This window comes from Puntigrus tetrazona, chromosome 14 (assembly GCF_018831695.1).
Source record: "Puntigrus tetrazona isolate hp1 chromosome 14, ASM1883169v1, whole genome shotgun sequence".
NCBI lineage: Eukaryota > Metazoa > Chordata > Actinopteri > Cypriniformes > Cyprinidae > Puntigrus > Puntigrus tetrazona.
In genome coordinates this window covers 22,521,831-22,541,001 of record NC_056712.1, presented here as the reverse complement: position 1 = coordinate 22,541,001, position 19,171 = coordinate 22,521,831, and the positions used below count along the sequence as shown (strand labels likewise).

General features: G+C 36.6%; 1 protein-coding gene across 1 annotated transcript; it reads left to right on the top strand.

Moving 5' to 3' along the window:
• The first annotated feature begins 1,997 nt into the window (after positions 1-1,997).
• egf (epidermal growth factor) lies at positions 1,998-17,613 on the top strand. The gene is made up of 24 exons (XM_043256730.1): positions 1,998-2,069; positions 2,266-2,465; positions 2,679-2,860; positions 4,401-4,628; positions 5,061-5,266; positions 5,624-5,737; positions 5,827-5,949; positions 7,838-7,960; positions 8,056-8,181; positions 8,358-8,494; positions 9,012-9,160; positions 9,239-9,343; positions 9,540-9,763; positions 9,906-10,073; positions 11,140-11,283; positions 11,394-11,492; positions 11,609-11,725; positions 11,977-12,102; positions 12,827-12,949; positions 13,174-13,342; positions 13,660-13,824; positions 15,973-16,072; positions 16,158-16,260; positions 16,452-17,613. Exons 2-24 carry the CDS (start codon positions 2,313-2,315, stop codon positions 16,592-16,594), a joined length of 3,327 nt encoding a protein of 1,108 aa, XP_043112665.1. The 5' UTR covers positions 1,998-2,069; positions 2,266-2,312; the 3' UTR covers positions 16,595-17,613.
• Positions 17,614-19,171: the final 1,558 nt, after the last annotated feature.

Genomic DNA, 19,171 nt, shown 5'->3' with positions numbered 1-19,171 from the left:
GAGGGAATACCGTCTTGCTGGTCTCACCATGTGTCAAATTTACCATGGGACTGTCAGGAATTTCATACTTTGCTTCCAAAACAGCTAGAGAGCAGGAGGACCGGAGAGATTGAGACTCTGTGTGTGTGTATATGTGTGCCTGACACAAACCTGGCCGTCCTACAGGACTCTCACTTTCAACCTGCTTTGTGCGAAAAGGACACCTCTGGGATACAGATGCACTTTTTGGAGACTTTTCACCCAGGTTCTTATTTAGTTGAAGCTGGTTGGCTGCGTGTGTAAGATGTGTGGGGGTTACAGCTGCATGGTTTGGTGCTGCGATCGAGGAAATACCTAAGAGAGAGGCCTGTAGAAACTGAGATAAGATTATGTTCTGGAGGACGATAGCAGCTACCTTTTATTTGTGGTTCTGGATAGCGAGTATTGGCCCTGTCCAAGCTTCAGGCCGCGTTGAAGGAGCGTTATGCTGGGGTGGACGACCCTGGGCTGCTGGAAACTTCAGCTGTGTGGGTAAGATTTAATGTTTCAATCAAACACTAGGGATGTATTTTATTTTATTCAGTATTGTTATAGTATTATTAAGCAAAACTTGAACAGGCTTTTGCTAGGGCATGCTTTTATATGAAACAATTTTCTATGAACTTATTACAGAAATATTTTATGTATAACCATTTTCTATTATTAACTGTTTTATTTTCATTTATATATATTTAGTTCTTTTGAGGCTTATAGTTGTATAGAGAAAAAAAACTCCAAAGAAACTTGTGTTCCACTAAAGAAGGAATGACTCGAATGAGCTAAGGCAATAATGACTTGCAATGAATAGGTGACCTGTTGCTTTAATATTTATTAGGATGAGCATTCTATAGCTATGAAGAAATAAAATCTTATTTGAAAAATAACAAATGTTAATGAAACACTTACTCTTAAGTCCTTTTGCACCCATTGCTTTACCTGCAGTGAGAAAGAACTTGACCCTCCATTACTGAATCATAATATTTATTCTTATTTAAATAAAAGTACATCTTAAATATAAAGACTCCTGGGAGTTTGTCTTTATATTTAAGATGCACTTTGATTTAATAGGTATTAAAAAAACGGACTAAACATAGCTACCATTTTAATGGATTATCTTTTTATTGCTTGACAGACTTTGTAGAAATCTTCAATCATTTGGGTTTAACATCAGAATTCATCCTCTTTTGCAAACTAGTAACTATTGATTGATGAATACTAACAATCACCATATTCAACATTTTCCTTATTCGTCTCTACACATCCTAGCAACATGGCTGTGTGTTTTTGTAATCCATTCACTTCTCCACCACGGTATGTGTTGCTAGGATACGGTTGCTTTATTTCTACAGGAATCCGTGAGATTGATGTGTGAAACTCTTCCCATTAAAGCATGAAAAGACCTGTTGCAAAGCAACAATAATTCACATTTTCAATGACGTTATAGGTGTTAATATGGATAGGGGAGGAAGAGAAAATAATTAGCAATTTTATGTCTAAAGAAAGAATGCAATTGTTCACCGACAGGCCTCATTTATCAAACAGGGTCTCGCTATAAGGTTTCAGGGTAGTTTCGTGTTAAAGTCTATATAGATCTGAGTTTCATCTCATCAACATTTAAATATTAATCCTACTTTTATAAGAGTTACATTTCTGCTAACTGCATGTGTCTGCATCTACAGAGATGCACAATAATATGCAAACAAATAAACTGTGTGATGTTTATGACTGTACATCTTTTATTGCGTTGAGTCTTTGTTGCAACAGAGCACATCATCTTTACAGTTACACACGCGTTGCAACAGAGAAACAAAAAACAAAAAAGAAAACCAAAAAAAAACGTAAAATAAGAAAATGTCGCCTAATTATAAAGTCTGAGCGACATTGCTACCAACCAATCAGAGCCCTGATCCAAACATCAAGCCCCGCCCCAATAATTACAGGCCTGTGGTTGGTTGTTAGAAATAGCATTCAGGAAAAAGCGAATCTGTAACGATGACCTCATTGCGAATCAAGTTTTATAGTCAAACTACTTATTAAATCACCATAATTTAGTATGTATATTGTTTGTTACTGTGCAGTTTAATCCTAAGAATGGATTTAGTAATAGTTTGATGTTAGTAGTAGTAGCGTTTATTTACTTGTTAAAATGGTTATTGAACTTCAAATTAGGATCAGACTAGAAGCGATGCATTCAGTTTGTGTCATTTTAAATAGGTTTCTCAGGTTTCTCTATTTGTCTCTTTACAGACCCCGAACCTTATTTGTTACTTGGGCTTGGAAACAGCATTAAGAGAATGAACCTTGATGGTGGGGATCAGAGAAAGATCTTGTCTAAGGTGGGAAGGTCCATCTTCTTGGATTTCCATTTAAGTGAGGGGACAATGTTTTGGGCTGATACACATGCAGGACAAATCAACAGAGCAGGACTGAATGGAACACACAGACAGGTACTACTGAAGCCCCATCAATGTTATTGTTCTTCATTTTATTGTTTTTTTATATTTAATATGTATGTAAGTATCTATAGTTATATATGAGTTTAGCTGAAAATTATTTATATGCCCTATACGTACGTTATTTTAGTTATAAATGCAACCAGTGATTGTTTGACGCCTGTTTCAAGAATCTTAATGCAGTTTTGGTTCATTTTTTTTTGTCAGAAGCTTCTCTCGTCAGTGAAAGGTGTCACGGGTCTGGCTGTGGACTGGATTGAAAACGCAGTTCTCTGGAGCAATGCAGAAAAAGGAACGATACAGAGAATAGACACAGATGGGAGAAACGAAAAGATTGTCCTAAGAGACCTGTCTCAGCCAAGAAGCGTTGTCGTTGATCCAAATGAGAGGTAAAAATCAGAAAAACTAACTACAGTCATTCAAGGAAAGGAAAAGCACTTTGTCAAACCTGGCATATTTTTCATTTTGGAAAAAGAAAATTAAAAGTACAATGACAATACAGAAAGCAACAAACTTTTTTTTTAACAAATATAAAAATATTTTTACACTACAAGTCAAAGGTTTTTGAACAGTAAGATTTTGAGTGTTTTTTAAGGAAGTATTTTCTGTTTACCTAACCTGTGATTATTTGATCCAAAGTACTGCAAAAACAATGCAAATTTTACATATTTCCTTAGAAATGTAATATTCTGAATTGCTGCTCAAAAAACAAACTATTATTATTATTATTATTATTATTATTATTAATATTCTGTTGAAAACAATAGGTTTTTTTCATGTTTCTTTTATGAATAGACAATTCAGAAAAACACAATTCATAGAAATAAAATAAAAAAATATATAAATTGTAATCACATTGTTTTAGCTTTTGATGGGTATAGTGTGTAATGCTACAAAAGCTTTTATTTCAGATGAATGCTGATTTTTGCATACTTGTATCTTGAAAAAATGCTATTTTAATGTATGATAATAATAATAATAATAATAATAATAATAATAAAATTTTCATTGAACAGCAAATTAACATGATTTCAGAAGGATCATGTGAAACTGAAGACTGGAGTAATGATGCTATAAATCTGTGTTTTATCACAGGAATAAATTACATTTTAAAATCTATTCAAACGGAAAGCAGTTATTTACAAGGGTAAATATATTTCACAATATTACTGCTTCGTCTGTATTGTGGATCAAATAAATACAGGTGAGTAGGAGATAATTATTTTTTAAAAAAAGGAAAAAAACATCCTCTTCAATTAGTAGTATTTATATAATTGAAAAATGAAAATAAGCCATAACTAGACCTACATAAAAGAGCTAAAACTTCAAGGTCAATAAAAAAGAAGTAAAGAAGTTGTGAGCATATTGAGAAATGACTTCTGGAGCAATAGGTCAGAGCTGTTACCCACAACTACATGTTTTTACATTTTTTACTCTGTTCTCTCAGCAGTGTGCTTGTTGACTGTAGGGGAGAACGAGGATGACTAAAGGCTTTGTCATTTGCACAGTTCTTCTCAGGGCCGTGTTGCTCCAATCCTAGTTTGCTCGCTAGCTATAAATGCTGAAGCGTTCAGACGGTCACATTCTTTGAAACACGGCTGGCACGTAGGTGCAGACCTAACAGAGTGTCTCAAACAGCACACTGGCCTCACCTTTCTGTTAAAAGAGCGGTCTGTGAAGAAACAAACCAAGCCACCATTCTGGTTTCAATACAGATATCTCAACATTAGGGAGCTGAAAAGAAAATCATTTCAGCTGTATTCCAGCGAACGTTTATACTGATGCAGAATTAATAATACTAAAAAAAACCCGATTCCGGCTAATATTGTATTCATTATTTTAATGTTATAGCCAGTAAATGACCCATATAAAAATACTGCACTGTTTTAGAGAGAGACGTATAAGAATGCTATCACAACATTTTTCTAGATATATTTTCTGGCTGTCAGATGGGTTGACTCCCAGTCTCCAGCGTTCAGACGTGACAGGTGGGAAGACGACGACGGTGCTGAAAGCTGCGGACAGACTAAAAGTTTTGGCTATAGACCACCGGGACAGGAGACTCTTCTGGGTTCAGCAGGGCCAGGGAGGGCACACTGCTATGGGGTCCTGCAACTATGATGGCACCATTATTAACGTCTTTAATCAGCCCTTGAGGTAAAAATGAGATCCGATTTTTATGTAAGAGATAAAATACCCCTGTATAATATAATTTATCATTTAATTACGGAAGCACTTTAATGTACAGTCAACTGTACAGAATGTAGAATAAGTAAATAAAACGATATAAAATGTTCATTTTAGATATTATTTAAGCGGTGTGATGTTAGTGAGGTACAAGAAACTATCGCGTCTATTTAAGAAATGTTTTTTTCAAGACAACAGTCATTTGAATAGTTCTGTAGTCACTATTCGATATTTGAATGTAAACCAGTCAGAATTTCAGTAATCCATGTAATAAATTGTTTAAGTGACTGTTAAATGATGGCAGTATAAATATAAAAAGGGTAATAGAGGTAATTAATACATTTCATATGTTACACTTTTATAGTGTAAAAAAGTAATATGTCCTCTCTGACCTGCTTCTAGATCACAGTCATTGAAGATGACGATTTTCCTTGATTATGTGTACCTAACGGACTCTAAGTCAAAAAGAATAACACGAGTAAACAAGTACAGGGGAGGCAGAGGAGAGAATGTCAGCTCCCAAAGGATGCCGCACCCCCCTGCTGATGTCAAAGTGGTACATCCCATCAATCAGCCAGTGGTGGAAAGTCCATCTCCATTCACTCCAGGTCGGTGATGGAAAATGCAGTAACTCCACATAATTTGAACTGTGTCAAACTTGGTGATTATATGGTGTTGGGGAAGTTATAGTTAAAAGTTATGCATTACAATATTGCAGTACTCTATAAAAAGCTACTAACTGCGTAACTTTTCATAGAAAGTAACTAAGTAATGCAAAATGTTACTTTTGTCACGTGAGCTGGGCTTGCTTATTTTTTTTAATAACAAAAATAGTTATATTTTTGGCCACTTTAAAGCCCATTTAACACAGCACTGATCTGTTATTCTAAACCTCACGCACAGAGCGAATTTATTACATATTGGTGGTTTGTTCTTGGATGGAGATGCCTTTTGTTCTTGTGCAGGCTGCAATCGACACACGGGAGAGTGTGTGAAAGTGTGTTCCAGTCACAGTGACGCCGGTCTGTGCCGATGCAGGGACGGTTTTTCCCTCAGTAAACAAGGCAGCTACTGTGAAGGTACAGCCTCCATTTCCCTAGTGAAACACAGTCACGTCTAAAACACACAGTTTTTCTTTCGTTTAAAAAAATCTCTTCTACTCTTTTAGATATCAATGAATGTGCCCTGTGGAATCACGGCTGTTCGCTGGGATGTGAGAACGTTCCGGGCACATACTTCTGCACCTGCCCCAAGGGTTACCTGTTACTACCCGATTTGAAGACCTGCCAAGGTAGGACTGGAAAATTGAGGAGGGATTATGAAGCGCTAGGGCTGGTAACATGCATATCAATGAGCTGGAATTCATGGGTCAGGGACAAAGCGCAAAAGACATTTTTCGAAATGAAAAAGGACCGGAGAGAGACAGAGAGCATCACTAGGCTTCATTATTTGTGCTCTATATGTGCATCGAGGCAGAGCCGGACAGCGCGGTGCGATAAGATAATGAGGTGACATCAGTAATAAGGAACATATTTAGTCAGCAGCTTTGCCTGGCTAAGCAGGTCAAGAGCAAAGCAACAGCGAGATTAACGCTCAATACAGTTCTCGCACCTGCGGATGCTCATATGCACCTGCAGTCAGGTTTTCTGACGGGAAAAATGATTACAGACCAGGAAATTGCACTTAAAAAATTTATTTATGGATTTATTTTTTTTTTTTTTGTAAATCATTAGGATAAAATACATGAAACTTTTGAACGCAGAGAGATAGGCAAATTAATGCAAAAAAAGCATAGTTTGAGAATGGGATGTCACGTATTCATTCCGACCCCCGTCACATTTTCACCTGTGGGTGGGATTATGGTCCTGACATCATAACGGGATTGGAGTGTCCCGTTAAGAAGCTTGTTTCCCACCATGTGGCTTCTTCGACACCTATCGTCGTTATTGGTGACAGAACCATTCCCATTTAGCAGTAAAAATGGCTTATTTTTTTACTTCTGTCTATTCACATGTATATTTATATCTGTTTTAGCTAGTGAAATTAATAACGTAACTACAGGCATTGTTTTATATGTATTAATTGTTAACCTGAATAAAACTAGATCTTCCAGACGTTGTTAATTGTTTCGGGACTGGTGTTTTGCAAATATAGGATGATTGGATTTGGGATTATTAGGTGTCAGAATAAGGACTGTCTGATAGGCAGAGCGCCACAAGGTCTGTTGGTTCAGAGAGGTGTTCGTGGAAACTTTGAGGTGAGAATTGATCATCTGAGGACAGGGGTTTTGGAAATGAAAGATTGAGGCCGTAAGCTTTAGACTTTAGACTTGTTTGCGTTGTCTTGTGAGGCTGTACAGCCAAACACACGTCATTCCATTTCCTCAGGTGACCACGCTTTAATGCTTGGTTTGAGGACAATATTCATAGTGCCAATGGAATTAAAATGTCTGGGTTGTGAACAGATTGTTTTTGTCCCTCAAACTGTTGAGATTGACCTTACTGTTATGTTTAGGGGCCGAGCGTGTAAAGTAAGTGTCAATCCTAAACTTTTACTTCAAATTAATGACCCATTCAAAATCAGAACGAGAACCATTATCCGTTCTAGTAACACTGTTTTGTTGGTTTTGGGCTTAATATTTACTAGTTCTACAGGTATTGTAGAAATTTGTGGATGTGAGAATTCCCTCAATTCAGATGATATATAATATAAATCTTGTTTAAATAATCTAATTCCAAAATATTAAATGCCTCAAGGGTCAAAAAGCTCTTTTTCAGTAAATGCAAGATATACATTTATACACGGCTGCATTCATTTGATCAAAAAACAACACTGATTTCCACGTTTGATAATAAACCAGCACATCAGAATGATTCTGAAGGATTATGTGATACTGGAGACTGGAGTAATGATGCTGAACAATCAGATTTGCATCACAGAAAGACATTATATTTTAAAGAACATTAAAATAGAAAACCATTATTTTAAATTCTAATAATATTTTACAATATAATTTTTTTTGGATTGAAAAAAATGCAGTCTTAAAAAGCAGAAGAAATTATAATTATGCAATAAACTCAAAACGAAAAAATCTCATGAATAAATGCATTTATTTTGTTGCAGTAGGACATTGCTGTAAATGGGAGAATTTTTAGTGGCCTGCCTACATTTGTCTGCAGAGACTAAACCATGCGTGGAGAGTGGCACAGTTTGTGATCATGCATGTGTACACACTGCAGAAGGAGATGTGTGTGTGTGTCCGGAGGGATCTGTACTAAATTCTGACGGCCGTTCGTGCACAGGTGTGTGTTTTTGTGAATCAAAGTACATCACAAGCCGGATTATGTATGTATTTATGCCTGTGGCTGTTTTCCTCACCATTGTCTTTGTATTTCAGGATGTTTGTCTGTAGATCGAGGGGGCTGCAGTCATATGTGTGTGACTTTATATCCAGGCAGGTGGGTGTGTGAGTGCAAGCCTGGATACCAGCTCCAGCCGGACGGAAAACACTGTGCTGCCACAGGCAAGGCATACAAACTATCTTTATATTCTTAATTCTACCAGGGTGCCTGTCTGTCTCCCACATCTTGTCCTAGAATTATTAGGTTAAGCATGCAGTTAATCAGTATTTAAGTGCATTTGCTTCCAGTGACCTTGTGTGTCTGGAATCTCCTGGAATCTCTACTTTATTTCAAGCAGGACCTCCAATGTACCTGTTGTTTGCCAATACAGTGGATATAAGACAGATTAACACACATGGCAAAAAGAGCGAAACACTTCTGGAGGAACCGAGAGGCAGTATCATAGCTCTGGACTACGATCCAGTCCAGAAGCAGGTAAAAGATCACACACATGCCTGAAGATTGCTCAGGCCGGGGAGGCCAAGTTCAGAGCTCATGTTCATAATGTGTAAATATGTGTTTACTGACATCTTGTGGCCACAGTGTTTAAATGCAAGAGGACCCTTTTTTTTCAACTGCTTCTGTTCAATGCAAAACTCACCAAAAAATGTGGGAACGTGACGTCATGGTCGCAAGATTTTGTTGAGTTTTGTTGAGTTAACAGCATCCTTATTTTGTGGTTTCAAGATGCTATGTTGAAGGAACAACGTCTGTTTCTCGTGGCCACGACTATGTTGAGGGAACGTCATATTATCACGTTCCTTACGACTTAATATGATTTGGCCACGACAAAACTAACTGAACCGAAGACGTCTCCTCCGTAGTACAAAGTTAATGGGATTGAGCTCATCATTTCTATTTAAACTATTTATTTATTTAATATTCTTCTCTGATATTCACTTAAGTGTAATTTTCCTTGAAAGTAGTCACTTGGTTCTGTTTGTTTGTTAAGGTGTATTTCGCAGATAAAGGCCTGAAGCGTATAGAGAGGGCTTCACTGGCTGGAGGTTTCAGAGAAATGCTGTTTTCCACAGAGCTCGGCTCACCCGAGGGTCTGGCTGTGGACTGGGTTCATCGCAAACTGTACTGGACTGATAGAGGGTAAGACAAAAAAATACAAACACACCGCCTCAAATGCATACCGGTATACTCAGCCGACTTCACTATTCTGCGTTTCAGATTATCCTCTATTTCCCGCAGTGGTTTAAATGGCGTTGACAGAGAAATCTTTATAGATGAAGACATACAAAAACCCAGAGGCATTGCCCTACATCCTCAGGCACAGTAAGACCTTTGAAACTGCATATTAATTTCTTCATTGGTCTTCATTGACATCCTGTGCACGGTGGCCGCTGCCAATTTATTATGAACACCCTTTTAATTTATTTCATTGTACTGTAGTCACCCCCGTGATTCCAAAGCAGGCTGTGAACTGACATGGATTTTGACATGCTGTAACTTCTCGTTTATGTGTCTGGAGGAAGGTATATTGGACGGACATGGGTAGCCGTCCTGCAGTGGAGCGCTCAGGTCTGAACAGAGACGTGCGTGAAGTTGTGGTCAGCACCGGGCTGGTGTCTCCTAGCGGTCTAGCTGTGGATCACGGTTCCCAGCGTCTGTACTGGTGTGACGTGAGCAGAGGAGTGATCGAGTCAGCCAATCTGGACGGTTCTGATCGCCACATGCTAAGCCAGAACCAAGTAGGTGAGGCTCCTCTGCCAGAAACACGCACATCTTCACTACACAAATAAATACTGTATATACAGTACATGCATGGAACACAAACTACATTTGTGGTAAACAACATTTATGCTTATGGATGTTTTCTGTTTTTGTTTTGGCTCAGGTCGGCCATTTGATGTTACAGTGTTTGAGAACGTGCTCTGGGTCAGTGACTGGGAGGGTCACATGCTGTACAGGCTGAACATGACAGCTGAACGAAACCCTCAGCATCTCCGTGACATCTCTATCCAACCGGCTGCTCTAGTTGTTGTTCATCCTCTTGCCAAACCAGGTTTGGGTAGTCTTATTAAAACGATATCTGCTTTGGGTTTGCATTATTTTTAATATTCTGTAAAAGGGTATAAATGGTGGCTGTTGCGTTATTGTTTTATATGTAAATGTTTCTGAAAACCTTTTATGTTCAGGAAAGCTTGCATTAATTTGATGATGAATAATTAGTTAAAAATGCATTCAAAAAAAATAAAACGGTCAAATACTGCTTTAAAAAAAAACTGGAAGTTTGAGACTGATGTTACTTCCGTATTGTGACCTAATTTCTAGAATTAGAACTGAATATTGAATGAGGAAAATTGAGGGTGTGGCTTGTTTTTGGAGGGGCGTGGTTTAGGATGCCATGCTCATATATCGTAAAATCATGCTCATATATCATATATCTGCCATATATCGTAAAATTTCATTTATTTCTGTGATCTCAAAACTGAATTTTTTTCAACTATTTATTTTCAGTTTCACATGATTATTCAGAAATGATGTTAATATACCTAATATGCTGATTTGCTCAAGACATCAGTGTTAAAAAAGCAGTTTATTTGAAATCTTTTGTAACAAAATCTTTGTGCTTTGGTCAAGCTAAAAATGCATGTTTGCACTAAAAAATGTTTGTTTACATTTACATTTAATCATTTAGCAGATTATTTCATAGAAAGCAACTTGGATGACAATAGAAACAATCAAAAGAGCAAAATATGCTTATCATGTTCTGTCAAGTCTCCTTTAGCCTAAAAACAGTACATGTAGCAAGTGTTTTTGTTGTTTTTAGTAGATATAGAAATAGAATAGAGAAAGCTAGTGCTAGTGACCTTTTTCTTAAAGAAAACAAGCAGGAAAGAGAGACTGCAAGTGTCAAGTCAACAATCAGAATAGAGAGTACTAGAGGGTCGATCAAAGATTTTAAACGTTTCATGAAGATGGCTAAGGACTTATCTGCTCGCATTGAACTGTGCAGGTCATTCCACCGTGAGGGATCAGTTAATATAAAAGTAAATATAGTATAGTTTTGACTCTCTTTGGGAAGACACGATCTGACTGCAATGTGACACATGTTTTCTGTTCCCTAGGAGCAAATGTTTGTCTTCATGAAAATGGAGGATGTGCCCAAGTGTGCGAGAGCAGACTGGGATCGGCTCATTGCTCGTGTCACTCAAAGCACTTTCTTTCCGCCGATGGAAAAGACTGTCTGCCGATTAATTCGTCGCTCGCTGGTCAGTATCACGAGAACAAAATTAAACAAAGTCACATTAAACCCGTAAATCAATCTGAAAATGAACAATTTGCATAATCATGTTAAAAACAGCCGTGTTTCTCCACACAGAGCCCGATGAAGGTGAATCCAGAGATCGTTTGAGAAATAAAACACTGAATGATGAGAGCACACCATTGGCCATGCTTTACACGGAGAGGATGGTTTCAGGTAGAAAAATATCTCGCTATCATTTTTTTTGTAAAATGCTGTAACTGTCCAGCCAGTGTCAAAGCGTTCCAGAGCTAACTATAGAGATAACTTGAGGCCGATGTGATCTCATTTAGACCAGAATGACTGCTACTCTCTCAGATGTGACGTGAATGCTCAGTGTACACAGAAGGAAGGCCGAGCCGCGTGTCGGTGTGTGGCAGGTTTTGCTGGAGACGGGGAGCTGTGTGTCGGTAAGTGTGTGTAAGTCTGTGTGTGTTTGTGCTGCATGTCAGATGGTTTTGATTTAGTATAGACTGAAGAAGCTGGATTTTGATGCATGTGTGAAACTGAATTTGAGTGTATGGATATCGATGTGTGTGTGGGTGCGGTATGCTCCTGCTGTTGGGTGTATTGATGGGTCTTTATGTAAATTTGGGTTTGTTTAAATGAGCACATACAGTATTGACAACGTGTGTGTGTGTGTGTGTGTGTGTTTGCACAGACGTTGATGAATGCAAAGCAGGCCTGGCAGATTGTAGTGTATCTGAGGCTGAGTGTGTGAACACAGCAGGTGGATATTTCTGCCAGTGCAAGACGGGATTCACAGGAGATGGTCACCATTGTATGGGTATGACAACATATGCATACATTTATATGTAATTGTTTCAAAAACATGCAGTAGCATCACTACGGTGGCTTGAAATGATTCATTCAGCTTCTGATTTGCTTGTAGTTATTTAGTTTAAGACTAAAACTACTCAAAGTAATTGACATTGTGTCTGACATGTAAATTATTCTACATGGTAATTAGTTAATATGAACATTGCTATGTATAAACAGTTTTCATATTAATCTAAATGTCAGTTATAAGAATGTAAATTATGTGATATGAACAACTGTTAAAATTTTTAGGGTGTGCTTTTTTTTTAAAGAAGTGAATGCGTTAAAGCGAGGATGCATTAAATGGATGAAGAAAGTGACAGTACAGACATTTATAATGTCACAAAATAATTTTATTTCAGACAAATATTTTGTTTTACAGGATATTCACACAAGAATCCTAAAAAATGGCAAAATGAAATATAAGAAATGTTTATTGGGGGAAAAAAACATTAAACAGGAATAAATGAATAGTTATTATTAAAATATTACAATTATTTATATTGAAATAGAAAGTGGTTATTCAAATTGTAATAGTGTTTATTATTGTATTAATATATCAATATTTTATTATTGTAATATTATTTTTTATTGCTAATCAAATAAATTAAAAATCATAAATAAAAGCCCACATCATAAGCATTTTCACAATATTTTCAATGCATGTTTCCTGTGTGTTTCTATGTTTACAGATATAGATGAGTGTCTATTAGATATGCATGGCTGCGATGTAAACGCTGAGTGTTTGAATGCAGTTGGAAAATTTCAGTGCAGATGTCGACCTGGGTTCACAGGCACAGGATTCAGCTGTCATAGTAAGATTCACCTTTTTTTTCCGAAAACAGTATCTTCTTAAAATCATGCATTGTCTATTTGCATATTTTGTGCAATATGCTGTAATCCTTTGAGACCATGAGCAGTTTTTTGATAGTGCCTGCAAACCTGAGTTTGTGCAATATGCTATTACACTGACATTCAGCAGAAATGCATGATGCAACATAATAGTGACCTAATTTTCATGCTCTGTTTCTTGTTGCAGAGGAGTTTAAGAGCGCCACCTCTTGGCCGAGTACAGGAAGTCCGCTTGATGCCACATCGCCATGGCAACACAACAATGCTGTACAGAGCTGCCCCTCTACACACGACTCATACTGTCTGTATGATGGAGTCTGCTTCTATTTCCCTGAGATGGAGTCTTATGCCTGCAAGCAAGTGTTTGCTTTTATAGCTCTCGTCATGTGGAAGCTTTAACCTGATTTTTTTTTTATAATTCTCATAATCCCTGTTTTTCATATACCACAGTTTACTTCCAGCTTCAAACATAAGCTGATTTTTACATCGAGGCTTTAGTTAATGAGCTGTAGATGGCAGTCTTGTACTAAAAATCATACGGCCTTTTACTGAACGTTTGCCCTTGACGAAAAGGACACACTTTAAGTGTATTCAGTAGACCAATTTATTCTAATAACTGATGGAAATAATGAATGTTGCTTTTAATGATGCTCTGTGTGTGTTTGTGCTGCAGCTGTGTGTTAGGTTACATGGGGGAGCGCTGTCAGTTCAGTGATCTTGAGTGGTGGGAGCTGCAGCAGGCTGAAGAGGAGAAGAGGAGGAACATGGCTATAGCGATGTGTATCGTGCTCCTCATCACTCTTCTTTCCATTGCTGCCTGCATCACCTACTGCTGCGGGTGAGAGTGATGCACCTTAATAACACATGAACTCATTACTGTTGCTCTCATGGCATGGAGGCAATGGATTTTTAAAGAATAAATAATGAATATTCAAAATTATTATACATTTTTGTAAATTAATAATACGCAATATACATGATCAGTATGTGAACACATCAAACATTATATATATATATATATATATATATACACATACACACATATACATATACATATACATACATATACACACACATATATATATATATATATATATATATATATATATATATATATATATATATATATATATATATATATATATGTGTGTATATGTATATTTAAATGCACATTAATACACTTCATTATTTTACTCTTGAGATATGAGGTCAGTATATTTTTAAAGAAGATATAATGAATAATCTAAATTGTTATAGTTTTAACACTACATGTTAAATATTATAATATTAATACTACATGATATTAACACTACATGACCAACAGTATATAGAAAACTCAAATTGTATATTTTTTAATGCACGTTATTAACTCTTATTTCTGTTACTCTGGAGGCAATGTGGTTTTTTTTTAAGAAATAAATAACGAATAAAATGTAACTCCTAACTACTTAAAAAAGAAATAATTTTTGACTTGACAAAGCCTTTTTAGAATACTAGTTTTGATAGATGGAAATATATGAAATGCCCTATATTAACATTTAATTTACATATTTTTGCATATCTAATTAAAATAAACACTTTCCCAGAAGTCAGAATGTTACACTTTTTTTTTTACATTTGCAATTCAGTAAATTTTTAATCCTGTCATATCAGTTCCCAGTGACCTTCCTAAAGTTATTTCTACATGCAGTTTAATTTAAGACTTGAAAATGGGCCAGAATTTTGCACAACCCTATCGTACCATATACAAACTGAAAAAGGTACAAAACCAGAGCCACAATTTGATCTAATGCTTCCGATTTGTAGTGGATTCAAGAAACAAGTTAAAAATTGTGACCAAAAAAATGACTCCAAAACAGCCTCTTTCCATTTTCCTCAGCCTCCGAAAGCCACTAATGGTTGGATTGCTGCCGGTCTGGGTTCATTTCCCTGCTTTATCAGGTGAACAGCGTGTAAAAGTGGCATTAAATTGTTTATTAGGAGAGGAGGCTGCAGATTTAAAGATGCTTTCATTCCCTTGAGCATGTGTCAGAAGTCTTTAAAAACACACACACACACACACACACACACACCAAAATAGCTGGTTGATCTTTTCCTCACCCTGGTTAAGTGTCTAATTCTCTATGCCTGTGTTTAGTGCCACTGACCTGTGTGTGTTGTGTTTTGTTATACTCCTAAAGCAGCATACTTATCTGTGGTTCCTCTGTCCCCTGCACCTCAATGTAGCAGTCGCACGCTTTCAATTACATGCTTGGTTTAGCTTGTACTACAGCAATTACATATCAAAATAGGTCATTCCTACACCCCAAAATGGACCCAGTGATCTATAACCTTATCTAAAAGCTACACGGGGGGCAATTTTTCTGTCTAAAATTGCGTTTTTCACTTGGTTACTCATGTTTCCGTTTTATTTTTCTTCATTTTTCTATCTATATCAACTTAACACACACTTTCAATCTCACACTCCACACCCCAAAGCCTATTATTGCCTCGGGTGTAGGGGTGAGACGCACACATCCAATACACATGTTTGTAATAATGCTACTTATCATACCTTCACGTCTCACTGCGGGTCTCCATATTTCATCCTCACTCAACAGGATCCGGAGATTGGTTTTGCCCTCTGTGTCAGTTAGCAGGGCGCCAATCCATGAACGGAAAAAGTCAAAATGCCTCAGATTACTATTTACATACATATGAGTGTTATGTGACTGTAATACATTTCATAGGAGCCAGGTTCAATGAATTTGACATTTTAGCCTTTCGGAAACAAACAAACAAAAAATACGTATTCAAAGGTCATTGAACATACAGACTTCATAACAAAAGCAGACAAGCTCAGGCTCCATAAAACGATAAATGAAACGAAAAGATGCAGCGTACGCCCAAACTGACTTTTTGTAAACTGCTCAATAGGTTATTGTCATTCACTGGCTACGGCAAGTATATTTTAAACAGTCCAAGTGATTTTTTTGGTCATTATCAGGTCTAAAAGACATTTTGGAGCGTGTCCCTCAGAGGAGGACGTGGGGGACATAAGCATGAGTGAGGACAGTGTGACAGAGACCACAACAGGCTCTCCGCAGGTAAGATGTCTATTCTTAACGAGAGCTTTTCTGTAAGAATTTAGTTTTTTTTGTATTATATTGTTTATTTACACGTTGTATGCAGGTCTATGTGATTTTGGACGCTTCTACCTGCGTTGATGAAAAGGTCCTTCATGTTGTAGGGTGTCCCAGAACAACAGTATGCCCCTCTTGCTCTTTAAACACCAGTAAGAATCTCCTTTTTTATTTTCTATTCAGTTTTCATTTTATTCAAATTTAAAAAACATCTCAACATTTACAGAATTCGGGTTATAGAGATAGATAGATAGATAGATAGATAGATAGATAGATAGATAGATCTCATGTCATTAGGACATCAGCTTTCTGTGTTCTTATTTGTGTTTTTTTTCTTTACTAGGAGACAGTTTTGCTTTAGAAGAGGCTGGAAAGCTACAGAGAGACAGCTGTGCTCAGGATGTTGCCATCTGCTGTGTATCCTGCGATATGAAGACCACTGAAGGTCTCATCTCTTTAGAAGGCCCTCAGACAACACCCCAGTGATTCATCAGACGCTAGTCTTCGTTGGAGACTGACCATGAACTGATCACATGCATATGTTCCATTTTAAAGTCAGTGCCCTTCAGTGTTATAGTACTGCCAACTATCAAAGTACATTAAAAACCGGGTTGTTTGAACAAGATTTCACATTCGAGTTGCACCAGTTTTCAGTCAACAGATTTCATATAAAAGTAGGTTACTTCTGTCCTTTTGTACTTTTACATGTCATTATTTGTTGAAGTAATGAGATCTGCACATCCCTCAATTGGTTTCATGCAGTACATAAGAGCTATAGAGTGTGTTTAGATCATCAATGTAAGTCATCTAAATAGAGTCTTGTATTTCTGCTTTTAATGTTTTTGTTTATAACCATTAGACATAGAATCCAATTGCATAGCTCTGTAAATAATAAAGATGCTTTTTTTGCTAAATAGGATCTTATATTGAACTTTGTATTACAGTTATGAGGAAAAACACTCATTGTTTTAATAATGGTGCACGGTTGGTTTGAGCTAGTGAAGAGAAAATGGAGAGACAAATCCTGCTTTGTGAGCAAAAAATAACATGTACTTGGCCTATTTTGCTTCAGGTGGTATAAGAATAACATTTCAGCGGCATATCTGAACCTGCTAACATCAGCATTGGTTTCACAAAGAGATTACTATATAAAACACATCCTACTATTAAAACCTCAGGTATCAAAACATTATCAAACAGATAACATATGGTATCAAAGAGATCGAAAATACAATATTTAAACAAATCAATTCAAGAACAGGAACGTTTAGTAGGTCAGATACCTCTCTGACTCTATAGTCAAACAAATGTCTCACAGATATTCTCATACGTCATGGGAAAATATCTTTTTATATCCATATAAAACTAACAGCCAATGTATAGGCTGGGGTTTTAAGGCTTTAACCTACTTCTGCTATTTTGAAACAAAATCCTAGAACAAGGACACCGAAGGACAATGTAATAAAATCAACCAGACAGAATAACACCCGACTTGATGCCTTTTGTTCTCACCTAATTTTTTCAGCTGTTTTTTTCCTAATTGATGTGATGTCGTATATGCATATTTATAACATGTAAAATATAAACATCTCAAAATAAAACAAGAGAAGCTCATTGTGCATCAAGCCTCATTTGCACTAAACAGAAAAAAAAACACCCCACAAATATATCTGTTTATCTCGTGCTACACAATTTTAGATGATGATTATACAGTTTTTAGTTTAGATTATTAGACAACCTAATCTTTAAAACCTATTGTCAGCCTACACGTGATAAGTTCTTTTGGCTACAGATGCTTTAATAGCGCAATGCTTGTCAATGCTTGTCCTTTTGCAGATATTAAAAATCCATGAATGAAACAAACGGTCATGTGATGAGTTTAACATAGTAATATTTATTTCCTAGTTTTATGTCAATAGAAATAATATTGTAAATATACTGGTACAGACTATTGTTTCAGGACAAACCTACAGGGAAAAATCTATAGATACAGTGAAGTTATATTTACTTAGACACATTCAATTGCACTTACAAATGAGACAACAAAAAAGCAATTAGATGGTTAACACAGTACATATACTGTATTACGTTTCTGTTCTATAGCAGTATCAGCAACATCTGACCTCTCGCCTGAGGTCAACTGTTAGCTGGCTTTTTGTTTGAAGGGAAGAACAACCCACACACTTAGCACACACACTCTCTCTTTTAATCTTTTTTTTTTTTTTTTTTTTTTTTGCCATCACTGGCTCACATATCTATTGATTTTCAGAGAAGGTCCACTTATCTATATATTGCTCCCTGATTTGATGAACACTGGAGTCCAGGTTGCACTTCAAACTGGGGGAATGGAGCTTGTAATAAAGATGAAATTGGACCTACGTCGGTTTCCAAAAAGCCAAGAGACCCCAAAATGAGTGGACATGTTTTCTTTAACCTCTCAGCATTTTGCCATTTTTGGTTTTCAATGCCCACACAGCACACCAAGACCATTTTTGGTCATATTTGTTTTAATAGTCTTAATATTGATGTATTTCATGTTTATACTGATAGGTAATGTAGTTGGAAATTTGACCATTTGGATTAAAATATAGTTAAAAAACTTAGATCATGAAAATGTTATTACATTGAACATTTCTGGAGGAATTCTGTCCCATTCTTCTTTACAACATTGCTCCAGTTTATTAAGAGGTTTGTGGGCATTTGTTTATAAACGCTTCTCATCACATGATTTCAGTCAGGATGAGCTCTGGTCTTTGACCAGACTGTTGCAACCCCTTGATTCCTTTCTTTCCAGCCGTTCTGTTGTAGATGAGCAGTTGCGCTTGTGCTTGGGATCATTGTCCTGTCGCATGACCCAATATTGGCTAAGCTTTAAAGACTCTAGAACACTTTGGCATACAGAAGGTTTCATATGAAATATGGGGGAAAAACTTCTTAATCTCTAATATCTATCTATGACACGAAATGCACATGACTCTTATAATCACAAAACACCGATGCGTTTCCTACATTTCTGAGTGAGCTATCCCTTCTAACATTACAATTTCAGTATGTCCTGGAAAG